The sequence below is a fragment of the Poromitra crassiceps genome (assembly GCF_964638095.1).
Source record: "Poromitra crassiceps genome assembly, chromosome: 13".
NCBI classification, from domain to species: domain Eukaryota; kingdom Metazoa; phylum Chordata; class Actinopteri; order Beryciformes; family Melamphaidae; genus Poromitra; species Poromitra crassiceps.
Window position 1 is genome coordinate 38,893,833 of NC_139644.1, and position 15,268 is coordinate 38,909,100.

Below are 15,268 nucleotides of genomic sequence, written 5' to 3' on the forward strand. Positions count from 1 at the left end.
ACGTGTTAAGGTGAATGTGTCTGCTTAAGGAAAACACAATGCTAACCACTGAAGTGCTGCTGCCTGTTTCCTGTTAGCTGTTCTTCTTAAGGTGAATGTGTCTGCTTAAGGAAAACACAATGCTAACCACTGAAGTGCTGCTGCCTGTTGTCCTGTTAGCTGTTCTTAACACGTTCACTGCCAATGACGTATTAATCCGTCAAAAAAAATCCAACGGTTGACTGCCAATGACGTATTAATACGTCAAAAAAATGAATATTTTTTTTTTGACCGTGGGATGTGCATCTAACCCTTTTACATCTCTTATATAATTATTGGAGCCACCGGACATGTACAACCCATTCCACCGACCCACTAAGTGGCGACAGTGCTCTCCCAGACTAGAGGAAGGCAAGCAAAAAGCAGTGTGAGGAAGCCATTCTCTTGAAAATGGATTGGCGAAAACGCTTTCGTTTTCGCGCTGATTGCTGGCGGTGCGGGATTGCAAATTTGCATAATAGATTACGGGTGGAACACACTTTGAAACACGCAGCATAAATAAGACCAGAATCGCAAAAGCTTCATCAAAGCTCTCAACACAAACCCCAAGAAACGAGCGAGCCCATATCCAGACTTGCACAGCGGCCGCCAGCAGACAGGCAGCAGCAACTCGTTTGTCACAGACCCGCTGCAGAGCCAAGGAGGGCGGAGGAGAACGCCCACGGAGGGAGGAGTTGGAAGCAGAGGGGGGTTTCCTGCTGTTATGGAGGAAATTACTGTTCAAAACTATTGTTTAGATGTCTGACGTCTTACTGATGCCAAAAATGAATGGTTAAAGTGACTGTTCTATCGAATTTCACAAAAAGCCGTTTATCTCAAAATAATTTTTCAGACGCTGAAACCATGCTGTATTCAACTGCTAATGCTTACATAACTACTAACTCTACAAACTAAGTCTTTTAGACAGAGAAAGCACACATTCTATTAGTTCTTTTGAGATATTGTGTGTTCACAAAATCTTAGCAGAAAAGAATCCTCGGGTCTTGAAAGATGAGCCAGAATCCTCAAAAAAACCCTCTGGCAGAACCTACCTACAGTAAAAAAAAACGGCTGGCAGTGAATGTGTTAAGGTGAATGTGTCTGCTTAAGGAAAACACAATGCTAACCACTGAAGTGCTGCTTGTTCTTCTTAAGGTGAATGTGTCTGCTTAAGGCACATTGTGAGAATCAATGGATTCTTACGTCAGGAAAGAATCAAGTGCCAGAAAGGGAACAAAAATCCAAAGAAATAGTCTGAAGAATGAAATTGTAAAATGGCTCATAAGTCAGGTAGGAGGGCTGTTTAGCAGAAGGTCAGGACCAGGCTCTGCCGTCACTCAGTACTGTATGCTGTCAGCTGTCATTTTGTGAAATCACTGAAATGATTGTGTTTTCTCTTCCTTTCACAAACAAAACAAGTTACACACACAACAATCGCCAAGTCTAGCAGCATGGCTTCAAAGTCGTCAAGTTTTGATGGTGGTCACTATTAGGGCGTGATGGTATCATCACCAATGACATCACTTGCTCGAGTACAACATCATCACTGATGACATTATTGTTCAAAGTTACATCACAGATGACATCACTGATGACATAATCACCGGTGACATCACAATTGCTCGAGTGACATCACTGATGACATCATCGCTGATGACATCACAATTGTCGACTGACTTCACTGATGACTGTCACTGATGATGTCATCACGCTTGCTCTGTGTCATTGGTGTGAAATCATCGGCGACCTGACCAGTGGAGCGCTTGAATCACTTTACCATACAGGGCTCGTAGCATTACAGGTGCCGTGTCATCACGCTCTCACACTCTCTCTGTTCTACTTTTTACTCACACGCTGCAGGCAGTGTGTGTGCGTGTGCGTGTGTGTGTGTGTGCGCCTGCGTGCGTGCGTGTGTGTGTGTGCCTGCGTGCATGTGTGTGTGTGTGTGTGTGTGTGCGCGCGCGTGTTGGGGTCGTTTTTATAAGAGTGGGTGTTATTTTAGAGAGTGATATGGCAGAATCTCTCCACTTGACTCATATCTCTTGCTGTGACCGGTGTTTCTTAGCCCTGTTTTTCAACCTGCCAGTCTCTCTCTCTCTCCCATACACACACACACACACGCATCCACATAGACACACACACACACACACACACACACACACACACACACACGTAGCATACGTATAATATAATTGTTCTGACATACGACATCACGTTTATTTCCGTGTTCATCATTATATCAAGCCCATATTGAAATAGCGTGGTGCCATTAAGGCTGTTGTGGTGCCAGTAAGGCTGTTGTGGTGCCAGTGAGGCTGTTGTGGTGCCAGTCAGGCTGTTGTGGTGCCAGTGAGGCTGTTGTGGTGCCAATCAGGCTGTTGTGGTGCCAGTCAGGCTGTTGTGGTGCCAGTGAGGCTGTTGTGGTGCCAATCAGGCTGTTGTGGTGCCAGTCAGGCTGTTGTGGTGCCAGTCAGGCTGTTGTGGTGCCAGTCAGGCTGTTGTGGTGCCAGTAAGGCTGTTGTGGTCGGGGGGGCTGGAGGGCGTACATACTTTCACACTGGAGAGTCGTGTTCGATCCCCGACAAATGACGTCATCAGTGGCCGGCAGCCAGCTGCCTGGCAAGGCATGGATAAATCCAGAAGGAGGCGGTAATGCAACATAAAGGATGCCAACTGCCATAAAACACCACAGAAGAAGAAGCTTCCTGGCAATATTTTTGATGGATGATGATCAGTAACACACATGCTGCCTGGCATATAGCGAATTCATGCTTGTTTTTTTAATACTCTTATGTTGCGACAGGGTTTCACACGCGCACGCACGCGCGCACACACACACACACACACACACACACACACACACACACACACACATGTCTACGATACAGGTGTTTTCCTCACCGTCACTTGTCCCCCTCACCTCATTTTAAAGAGCACACCTTAATGGATCATGTCTAATGAAACACCTGAAATAAATGAATGAGTTAATGAGTTAATGAGTTAATGAGTTAATGAGTTAATGAGTGGGGCTGTAATGGCGCCGGTCCATTCTGTCCAAGTCCCTGTCCGAGTCGGCCCAATTAACTGGCAAATGATTGTGAGTCCGGTTTAATGGAGTGGGTATGAGTGATTCGGACTGAACGTGTAACCCCTGTTCTCCAGAACCAGGCTTACATAGTACTGCAGCCTGTCTGTGTCCCCCTATTCTCCAGAACCAGGCTCACATAGTACTGCAGCCTGTCTGTGTCCCCCTATTCTCCAGAACCAGGCTCACATAGTACTGCAGCCTGTCTGTGTCCCCCTGTTCTCCAGAACCAGGCTCACATAGTACTGCAGCCTGTCTGTGTCCCCCTGTTCTCCAGAACCAGGCTCACATAGTACTGCAGCCTGTCTGTGTCCCCCTGTTCTCCAGAACCAGGCTCACATAGTACTGCAGCCTGTCTGTGTCCCCCTGTTCTCCAGAACCAGGCTCACATAGTACTGCAGCCTGTCTGTGTCCCCCTGTTCTCCAGAACCAGGCTCACATAGTACTGCAGCCCGTCTGTGCCGCACCAATCCAATTTGGGCTTAATTGAATTGTTTTCAGTTCCCATCCATATCGTGTATTCCCTGCATAAGAAGTGTATTACTTTCAATCTGTGTGTGTGTGTGTGTGTGCGTGTGGCTGTGTGCCTGTGTGTGTGTGTGTGTGTGTGTGCCTGTGTGTGTGTGCCTGTGTGTGTGTCCCTGTGTGTGTGCCTGTGTGTGTGCCTGTGTGCCTGTGTGTGTGTGTGTGAGAGAGAGTCACGCACGAATGGTGCCAAATTTGGAGGAGTGTTCCCTTGTTTGATGGATGTTTCTGTGATCGAATAAGAGTTTGGCGCAACAGCTGTGTGTGTGTGTGTGTGTGTGTGTGTCTGTGTGTGTGTGTCTGTGTGTGCGTGTGTGCCTGTGCGTGCGTGTGTCTGTGTGTGCGTGTGTGCCTGTGTGTGTGTGTGTGTGTGTCTGTGTGTGCGTGTGTGTGTGTGTGTGTGTCTGTGTGTGCCTGTGTGTGCGTGTGTCTGTGTGTGCGTGTGTGCCTGTGTGTGTGTGTGTGTGTGCCTGTGTGTGTGCCTGTGTGTGTGTGTGCGTGTGTGTGTGTAGGAGAGCATGCACACATGTCCTTTGTATGAGAAGGTACTTACTGTATTCATATGTTGTACTCTTTGTACTATATTAAAGAATAATGGAAATGCAGTCGTTATCTACTCACTGGCATGCAGATGGAAGGATGGATGGAGTGTTTTAGTCCACAAAACAGTCCTGGAGTTTCACAGCAAAACACCGTAGCTCTTTTAAACATAAAAAAAATATATAGGGGAGAAAAACAAGTGCCAAGTTCTTCTTCTTCTGTGGTGTTTTATGGCAGTTGGCATCCTTTATGTTGCATTACCGCCTCCTTCTGGATTTATCCATCCGCTGTTTCCCTCCTCAAGCACCAAGTTGCAATAGCTGCCACGAGATACAGTATGTGAGATATCATCCACTCCACTGTGATGTCATTAGAGCTGCGACGATGAATCAATTATTCCATCGACAGAAAATAATTAATCGTCAAGTATTTTTTATAACAAATAATCATTTAACACATTGACTGCCAGCCCTTTTTTCAATGCTGTAGGTAGGTTGTGCCAGGTTTTTTTTTGAGGATTCTGGCTCATTTTACAAGAGCCGAGGATTCTTTTCTGTTAAGACTTCGTGAACACCAATCATCTAAAAAGAACTAATAGAATGTGTGCTTTCTCTGTCTAAAAGAGTTAGTTTGTAGAGTTAGTAGTTATGTAAGCATTAGCAGTTGAATACAGCATGGTTTCAGCGTCAGAAAAATTATTCAGAGATAAACGGCTTTTTGTGAAATTCGATAGAACAGTCACTTTAACCATTCATTTTTGGCATCAGTAAGACCTAAACAATAGTTTTGAACAGTAATTTCCTCCATAACAGCAGGAAACCCCCCTCTGCTTCCAACTCCTCCCTCCGTGTGTGTTCTCCTCCTGCCTCCCTGGCTCTCCAGCGGGCGTGTCACAACGAAGTTGCTGCTGCCTGGCTGCTGCCTGTTTGAGCGGCCGCTGTTTGAGGAAGTCTGGGTGGACTCGCTCGTTTCGTGGAGTTTTGGTTGAGAGCTTTGATGCGATTCTGGTCATATTTATGCTGCGTGTTTCAAAGTGTGCATCCAATCTATTCTTGGAACCCCCCACCGTTGCCACCGCTGTGCATCAGCGCGAAAGTGAAAGCGTTTTCGCCATCAATTTTACAGTATGAGAACGGCTTCGTCGCGCTTTTCCCTCCAGTTTTGGGTCGCCTCTTTCTACTGTGGAGAGACATGTCGACACTCAGTGGGTCGGTAAAATAGATTATACACATTCAATACCTCCAATTCTGGTGTAGGAGACGTAAAAGGGGTTGATCGATGTCCCACCGTCAAAAAAATTAAATGTTTATGTAAGCCGAGATATCTCGTCCTTGGCACTCAACGTGTTAAGACACATTTTTAAGAGAAAAAAAAATACAAAATTCAAATGTAAATGGGAAGATGTTCTGTGTCTTTAGTCTTCTATGACAGTAAACGGATTATCTTCGGGTTGTGGACTTTTGGTCAGGACAAGAGAAGATGCTTGATGATGTCATCTTGTCAGAGTGACTTATAGAGCTGCTGGTCTGCTGGTTTTCACTTTGACTTTAAGCTCACCGCTACAGTGAAGATTTCAGCTAAAAACAGCGTGTAAATAAATAGTCTTTTCAAGTGAACTTGGCATCTCAGGGCTTCTGGAGACTTGGATTACTCCAGATGAGCAGTATGGATTTTTGTGTGCGTTTGAAAGTTGGTCACCATTCACTTCAATTGTTTAGGAGAATGGTGTGTTGCTGTGAAACTCCAGGACTGTTTTTTAGACTAAAAAACATCACCTGTCCTTCCATCTTGACAAGATAATGACAGAATGTTCTTTTTTCCCCCTAGGTGAACTTGTCCTTTAATATTTTGAAGGGGAGTTTACTATTGCCACAATTTTCCTGTGTTTCAGGAATGATGTAATTTCAACGTTTTCAACTAGATTTCAACTAAATCTCAATCCTCTCCCTCCTTCTCCCCCCCCCCCTCTGTCCTCTCAGGATGTGAAATCGACATTCTTCCAGTTTGGCGCCTCCATCCAGCAGGAGGCTCTGCTGATGCTGAACATCATGGAGGAGTACGACTGGCACATCTTCTCCATCGTCACCTCAAAGTTCCCCGGGTACCAGGAGTTCATCAACATCCTCAAAACTACCGTCGACAACAGGTAGGAGCCACTGTTCTTCTCCAGCCTATGTAGTTGTTGTTGTTGTTGGAACTTGTGAGCTGGTGGTTACCACTTCCCATGTCGTAACCACCAGCTCACCAGTTCCATTTGAGGGCATCATAACACATTGAAATGAGCATTCAATTCAGGGGCAGCCGCTGGTGGACATTCCTGCAGTCAGCATGCCAATAGACCCTTCTCACGGGGGCCATTTTGTGTCAAAAAGGCAGGGTAAACACAGGTGCAAGCAAAACACTAATGACCCTTCTCACGGGGGCCATTTTGTGTCAAAAAGGCAGGGTAAACACAGGTGCAAGCAAAACACAAATGACCCTTCTCACGGGGGCCATTTTGTGTCAAAAAGGCAGGGTAAACACAGGGGTAAGCAAAACACTAATGAGGGTTTCACACTTCCATGATTGTGCATAGACAAGGTCTTAAGTCCTTTTATTTCAGTTTATGAAAAATGGGAGCAAAAACAAAGTGTTGCATTTCTATTTTTGTTCAGTGGCTTGGGCTGTTCTCAGGCTCACATCCCCCATTTCACACAGTTTGTATGTATTTATGTATTTATTTATTTATGTATTTATTTATTTATTTATTTATTTATTTATTATTTAGGGACAGTGCACATTAATCAACATCACGCAAGTTAGTCATTAAAGACAAACACCAACAGTAAACACACAAGCAAAATAAGAATAAGAGCAAATACAACACGGAGCGATCCAGAGCCACGTCCATCATGCAAGTTAAGACAAAGAATGTGCAAGCAGACAAATCAGCACAGGCAGTTCAAACATGACAGCATTATAATCACATTACAGAAGACGCTATAAAACCAGAAGGATGCAATCTGACAAATTAACACACACACACACACACACACACACACACACACACACACACACACACAGACAGGCATACTGTACACACAGGCATAAACGACACAATAGACAGGCCAGCAGATGGCAGCAGACACGACACGGATGCAGAAGCTATTATGATGGCAGGTCTCGTCGTTCTTTAACCAAATTTTTAAATTCTGCGCAAAACGAACGATACGAGTCACTTTGTTGTATATTCAATGTTATGGTGTTGCAAGACTGGGAAGCTCTTACTGTGAAGGCATGCCTGGCCCAAAGATGTCTTCCTCCTCGGGAGAAGAACGCCTCCTCGTAAAGCTTGATCATGTTAGCCTGTCCCCAGGATTTCTCTGACAGATGAATTTGGTAAATGGAGGAGGTGCTACGCCAATCTGCTCCATTATCACCTGCTCTTTCCCCAGAGAAGAGTAGACTTTCTTTAAAGAGCTCCACACTCACTTCCAGCCTTGTCTCTTTTTTTCCATTTCTTCCACTGATATTTCAAAGTCACTGGGCTGAAAAGATGTCATCAGCGTACTTTGAGATGAAATGAGATGACAGGTAAGGTTTACTTGGGCTTCAGTTTGGCTGCTCTCCGCCCTCTTACTCATGTTGAGCGATGCTAGAGCTCCACCACACAGAAAGAGGCCATCGTTTACGGGAAGAAAGTGTCAAGGTAATGATACGTGTTCAGCAATGTGGAGACTGTGTCCAGGGTTCATGATCTATTGAAACCCATCTGAAGTTTTCATTTGCACTTGCTCTTTGTTTATGTCAAGGCCAACTAGCAAACGCAGCTTCAGGAACTCTTCAGCACTGCTGAATGTGTCAGTGTTTGGTGCAGATGGATGCATTGTTTTAATTACATGTAGAGAGACAACAACAACATGAACAAACAAACACAACTGGATGGTACTGAGTACTGACACAGCACAAATATCTGAATTCCTCAACATCCCCAAACAGGACAGTCACACTTTTTAAAATGGTATATACATATACATTACACAGTGTTGGATGGGACATCACAGGGCATTTCTTTTTTTTTTACTGCATGCAGGCTGTGTGTGAGGGGGGGGGGGACGTACTTTATTGTATATTTTATATTTTGATTATTTGTTTGTATATTTTTTTATTTTATACTTTATTGTATATTGTATTTATTATACATATATATATATTATATATAGATTATATTATTATATATATATTATATTATTATATATTATTTATTTTTATATTTTCTAATTATATATATATATATATACAGTATATATATATATATATATATATATATATATATATATATATATATATATATATATTGTATTGTATTGTATAATATTGTACAAAATTGTACATTACTCAGTGTTGGATGGGACACAGGACATTACTTTTTTTACTGCATGCAGGCTGTGTGTGTGTGTGTGTCGGGGGGGGGGGGGGGGGACGTACTTTATTGTATATTTTATATTTTGATTATTTGTTTGTATATTTTTTTATTTTATACTTTATTGTATATTGTATTTATTATACATATATATATATTATATATAGATTATATTATTATATATATATTATATTATTATATATTATTTATTTTTATATTTTCTAATTATATATATATATATATACAGTATATATATATATATATATATATATATATATATATATATATATATATATATATATTGTATTGTATTGTATAATATTGTACAAAATTGTACATTACTCAGTGTTGGATGGGACACAGGACATTACTTTTTTTACTGCATGCAGGCTGTGTGTGTGTGTGTGTGTGTGTGTGTGGGGGGGGGGGGGGGGCGTACTTTATTGAAAATAATAATCTGCCCAAATACTTTGGGCATGCTGACCTGGGGGAGTGTGCAGATAAAGGGCTGGAATGTGAAATGGCTGAAAGAACCTGAAATGAAAGCTGACAGTGTGCAGTGACTTCCCCATTTCACACACTAAGTAATAAGATTACTGAGCCAAAGTATGAGAAAGATGTCTCCCTGTCACAATGCTTTGGAGAGCAGAAGGTAAGTTCACTTGGCAGCAAACGCATTAGCCCTGTTCCAAACGGCTCCCTAATACAGAAATAGTGGACTATACTGTATAGTGGGTTTCCTACTCGTGTCCGAATTCTCAACTGTTGATTTGATTCCCTATATAGTTCACTATCAAATACCCACAATGCATTGCAATTTGTAGTGATCAGAGAATGTACCCTACAATTTCTCCCAAATACCACAATGCAATGAAATCGTGTTTACCAAAGGAGAGGAAGAGTGAGGTAGTAGGGATGCCACGGTGTGGACATTTTCCCACCGGGTAATAAACACGTGACAGCACCGGTGTTACCGGTTACACCGTTAACAAAAAGAAGCTCCTCAGCACTCCTCACGGTCCGGAGTTTTAATTTAACTGCTCTCAGTCCGACACACCCCTCAAGATAGTCACCAATGCAAGCGTGGGAGGGATGTCAGGTTAACCACAGAGAATAGTTTGGAGCGGTTACGTTTGTCGGTCTATAAATTAGGCTACTTTGCACACAGTCCTTTCTACCCCATGTTTCTCCCCCAGTCAGTCAGCCCCTCCCATCCCTGCTGCTGCGCGCTGTTGTGAGCGCTGTCTGTCAGCCTCACATAACGTTAAACACTCGGGACAGATCTCCTGGAGATGGCTAACGTCATTAGCCACAAATCTGGGGATATTTTCTGACCATGGGATTAACGTGACCAGTAAGGCAGGCAATGACAATAGCCGAGTAGCATCAGCATATGCTTTTATCACAGCCAAGTCATCAATTTGCTAACTATTACCATCAATGTTAGCGGAGGTTTAGCTAACATATTAGCATCAATGCTAGCGGAGATTTAGCTCTGTTAAAACCACATTTCCAGAGATGGCAGTGGCAAGAGAATACACACAGGCTTACAGTAGATAAGGGTCTTGCCTACATGTGTATGAGGGGGGATTGTGTTCACAACATGTACAACTAACGTTACTTGCTCATTTGCTGGTCTGTCTAACCAGAGATATGATGCACTCAGACAGCCAGGATAGAGGGAGCGCTTGTAATATACACCAGCGCAGCTGAGCGCATGCTGAAACTGTCACGAGCGGGTGGAATTGAAGGTGTTGCCGGTGGGCATGCTATGTAATCGGTGTATGCCTCACCACCGCGTAACACTGGTAACACCTAATATCGCGGCAAGCCTATGAGGTAGTGTCCGAAACTTGTTTGATCGTTCCCCATATAGTTCACTATGATAAACACTACATGGGGAATAGTGAATGAGCGAACCATTCCGAACACAGCTCTTGTGTAAATTAGGCTACTTTTTGTGTCATTTCATTTACGCATGCCGGTCCCTTTTCCTCAGTCGTTGTGAGAGATAGGATGGTGAAGGCATCATGACCCGCCCCGCCTCTGCCACTCATTGGCTAGTACTAGTGCCTGTTTAGACATGAGGAGGACTGATGATTTGGGTAGGGTAATAATAGTAAAGCTGTGTTCACACCGAGATATTTATTTTTTGCTCTGTCGCTTGATTCAACCCTTTGGAATCGCTCTGTCGCTCTGTTTAAATCGCTCATCAACAGGCACACAAATTGACGGACATGTGGGGGCTATAACGTTACGCAATGTCATGATGTTTGTCCACTACGAGCCACCGTAGTTGTTTACAAGCTAAGCCTATCAGCGTGCATCTAACGCGAGCTCCATACCGGTAGTACAGACTTCACTTCATGTCAGCTTTCAGCCTGTCAATGCGGTTTGTTGCCACACAATAAACCAGCGGTTTGTTCCAAGCCAGTGTGATCCTTGACTCGCTCTCACACGGCAGCCAATCAGCGTTGAACAGCGAGCGACTGATGCCAGCGATATTTCATCTGGGGCGACGAGCGTATTTTCTCCCTATCGCTCTGTCTCTGTCGCTCGGACGCCCAGCGATTTTTCTCCCCGGCGAATATACGCTCAATCGCTCGTTTGCATTGACTTTGTATGTAAACTCGATGCCAGCGAAAAACTTTAATAGGTCGGTGTGAACGCAGCTTTATAAATAATAAATTGGGGTAATAATATCAGGGTAAGCCAATCAGAGGGATAGTAGTTTTCATTCCTTTTCCATCCTAGAAAAGCATATCTCAGGTGGACGGCGGGGGAGAGGCAGCAGAGAGCTGCAAGTGAATACCCACATTTTGCCGCCTGGCCAAAGTGACGCTCTAGACCAGGGGTGGCCAAACTTTTTTGGTTGTGGGCCGCATACAGAAAAATCGCGGGCCAAACAATATTACGTGCGGCAGTTTCCGCGGGGAAAAAAATTTGACCAGAAAACCCTTGTGCCATCAAAAATTTAATTTCTACCTAAATAAATATATGACACATAGTTTATTGATGTGCTCACCTATTACAATGGGTATTTCTGTATGTTTTCAAAATTATTTTCCTGTGCCAACAGGTTAAGACAGAGATAATTTAACATAACATTAGTATTAAACATTCATTCAGTATTAAAAATGTTTAAAAATAAATAGACCAGGTCAGGGTACTCAAGTATAACCCATTTTTAATGGTTTTAAATTGAAAAAACGAAATGGGGGGAATATTTTTTTTGTTTTTGTTTTTCCCTTTCTTCTTCTTTATTTTTTGTTTTTAAGTTTTCTTCCCGTTTTCGTTTTTTCATTTCCGTTTCCGTTTTAAACTTTAAACTTAAAAAAATAGGAGACACACGCAAGAAAAACGCAACGCGTTTCAACCTCACTGGGTCTTCGTCAGGCTGTAGCTGTAGACGAAGACCCAGTGAGGTTCAAACGCGTTGCATTTTTCTTGCCCGTGTCTCCTATTCTTTGAAGTTGTACATTGTATTGTAAACCTGTGCAGGTTACCTGTGTACCAACACTTCTGTGCAGGTTACCTGTGTACCAACACTTACATTGTATTGTAAACCTGTGCAGGTTACCTGTGTACCAACACTTCTGCATTCAATTTTTCTCTAAAAAGAAAGCAAGAAGCTCCTTTTTCCACTGTTGTTCACAATTTTGACTTTGAGCTTGCTTGCTTCCACTTTTTCTGTTCCTCCGTTTTAAACTTTAAAACAGAAAAACGGAAAAACGTTTTTAGCATTTTTTTTCTTTTTTTCCCTTTCTTGCTAAATTCATTGCGGGCCACTTAAAAATGGGCAGCGGGCCGCCCTTGCTCTAGACAATTGCCTAGTTTGCATATAGGCACCGGCCCTGACTGTTATAAGATCAGGACAAGTACTGCTTGGTTTGGTTCCAAGCTTAAAACTCTTTACATTGGGGTGTTCTTGAAAAGCCTATGAAGAAAATGCATGTTAACTTGACAGTAGGGTCATCCTGATTTGGGGTGTTATATTCTCCCATCATGGTTGCCTGCTCTCTCCCCCTCTCTCTCTCCCTGTCTCTCTCTAGCCGCTTTCACACACAGATCGCGCAATATTGCAGTTCAGGAGGCCCGCAAAGCCGGCAGCCTCGCCACAGAAATTGCTTTCACACAGAGCCAAGCAGCACCGCCACATTCCCGTCCTGGGGTGTGCTTTCAGCTCCTGGATTGAAATGAGGCGAGGGGAGGAATTTCCACCCAGCTCTTCCTAGTAGTCCAAATGTATAATGAACAAATTCATTCAACAACCAAACATGGCCGATGTACACCAGCAGCTCTCAACGGTCGTTAACATCAAAGGATAAAACACAAGTGTGATTAAGAGCACACCTTAATATGCCCACAATGCAGAGTGTGTGTCCACATGCAGCATGGTAACAAGGCTTTCAATATTCATCTGATCGACTTGATGGATCACAGATGCACCATCATGTAGCCTATTAGGTACAAGGCTAATTCTTATCTTTTGGTTCCAGTTTTTTGTAAAGCAAATGATTCCCATGAAGTAGCCTAATTAGCGTCCGTTCTGAAAGACGACCCCCGCATATCAAACAGCTGCAGTCTGCATAATGTTGCTCGTCGTCGGGGGAATAGTATATGGTATATATAGGCTATAAATGCAGATGAATTCTATAACGTTAGTAGTTTTTGTAAGGGAACGCACATTATACAGTATCCGTTAATTTGGCCTACTAATGTCAACATCGTTTGAGCATAAATAGCCAAACCTACTTACTCATAGTGTAGGCACGGAGCATTCCTCCTGGCGCCCCTGTTGCGCTCATGATTGTATACCTTTTTTTACGTTCACTTATGCCTTTCTTGCTGTGTAAGGTGGTTTGGTTCCCCCCCAATTTCCTTTTATGAATGAGCTGACCATTTGCACCGTTCCGTGCCGCCCCTCCTACGCTTTCAGGTGGAGGCGGAGTGGAGGCTGATCCGGCGCTGTGGCTAAAGCTCCACTGGCCAAACGAAAGGCGTAACACAATTATCCACCACCCCGCTTTCACAACTTCCACATCGGAGGTGCGGGTCACATATTCCATATTTACCGCTTTCAAGGCCGGTGTGAAAGCGGCTTCTGTCTAGCTCTCGCTGTGTGTGTGTGTGTGTGTCTCTCTCTCTCTCTCTCTCTCTCTCTCTCTGTCTCTCTGTCTGTCTCTCTCTCTGTCTCCCTCTCTCTCTCTTTGTCTCTGTCTGTCTCTCTCTCTCTCTCTGTCTCTCTCTCTCTCTCTGCCTCTCTCTCTCTCTCTCTGTCTCTCTCTCGTGTCTCAAGTTTTGCCATCTGGGACTTGTAGAGAGCCTCATCAGGTTGGACAGGAGAGGAGAGAGAGCAGCGAGTCCCAAAGCACACTCAGGTTACACTAGCCTACAGTGTATTGTCAGATTCTTGGTTAACAACTGTCTGACACAGTCTCTAACCCTCACTCTCCCCCCTGTGTGTGTGTGTGTTAACATATGTTCTTCAATTACAAACTACTGCCATGCCCATGCCCCTCCCTCCCCTTCCCCCCATGCACAATCATGCTCTCCTATCCCCTCCCCTCCCACCTGGATTGGTCGAATTGCACAGAATACTGCCCTTTCTTGAGGTTCCCAGCAGCGCACCCATCATATCGATCGGACGAACTGTTTTCGAGATTAACCACTTTTGTGTTGCCAGTAGGTGGCACTATGCCGAATTGCGTGGAATTGGCCACTGAACTCTGTCAGGTTCCCAGCAGCGCACTCCCCAAGTTTGAAGTCGATCGGACGAACGGTTCTCGGGATAATGATTTTTCTTGTGTTGCCAGTAGGTGGTGCTATGACTATGCGCGTGTCCGGATTGCATGAAAATTCGTAGGCTATTTTAGTGCTTTAACATTTGAAAGGCTGTGGGCTGGAGTTGAGATTTTAAACTACCTTTCTGAAACACGGCAAATACTCATCTCATGAGGAGTGGAAAGGAGTGCTGCAATGCATGCTTTTTTTCTGTTGGCATATCCCGTCCGTTGAAGCCAATTTAAGGTACTTAACCGTACACTGTACATTTTCAGCCTGTGGAACACAATGATGTCGTTCTCAGGGGGCGGACATTTGTTGGCTATAGAGACAGTCGGCATGTCTGGGAACGCCCATACAGGCTCTAGGAACGCCCACAATCAGGGGCAGAGCGACCCTATCAGCCCAGAGGGGGCAAAGCTCTTAGGGGGGCCCCATCAAAAAAAAATTTTTTTTTTTTTTTTTGAAGGCCAGGCCAGGCCGCAGGGCCGGTTCCAGAACAAGATGACTAGGGGTGCATCCTAGATAGGAAGGGGTGCAGATGCCCGGCCAAAGGCCGGGCCCACTCGGGTGGCCGGCCAAAGGCCGGCCGCCCAAAAAATTTGACATGTTATTTTACTAAAAATAATGCATTTGACCATCATTTCAAGTAGAATGATACCACCCAAGCAAGAATATTTCAAGTGTTTCAAGTGCTTTACTGAAATATTTGGACCATATAATGATAATACAATTATCTCAACCTTAAAAGGTTACATATAGGTGCCAAAAAGCCATAAAATCACATCAAAGAACAAAGAAAAACAACAACTATAATTCAAGTTTAAACAGTAAGTGTGCAGCTGTAGCATTTATAAAAAAAAAAAATAAAAAAAAATATTTTTTTTTACTTTTCAACTGAGCATGCAGACAAA

At 43.7% G+C, this 15,268-nt stretch overlaps 1 protein-coding gene across 1 annotated transcript in view; it reads left to right on the plus strand.

Annotated features, from left to right (window-relative positions):
• Positions 1 to 1,292: 1,292 nt before the first annotated feature.
• Positions 1,293 to 15,268, plus strand: part of grin2aa (glutamate receptor, ionotropic, N-methyl D-aspartate 2A, a) — a gene marked incomplete at both ends in the record, with an annotated part of 143,574 nt that continues 129,598 nt past the window's right edge. The window contains 5 exons of the mRNA XM_083650086.1: positions 1,293 to 1,308; positions 3,281 to 3,345; positions 3,431 to 3,445; positions 3,531 to 3,545; positions 6,148 to 6,314. Of these exons, the coding sequence (XP_083506212.1) occupies positions 1,293 to 1,308; positions 3,281 to 3,345; positions 3,431 to 3,445; positions 3,531 to 3,545; positions 6,148 to 6,314 (278 nt within the window). The remainder of the gene's footprint in view (positions 1,309 to 3,280; positions 3,346 to 3,430; positions 3,446 to 3,530; positions 3,546 to 6,147; positions 6,315 to 15,268) is intronic.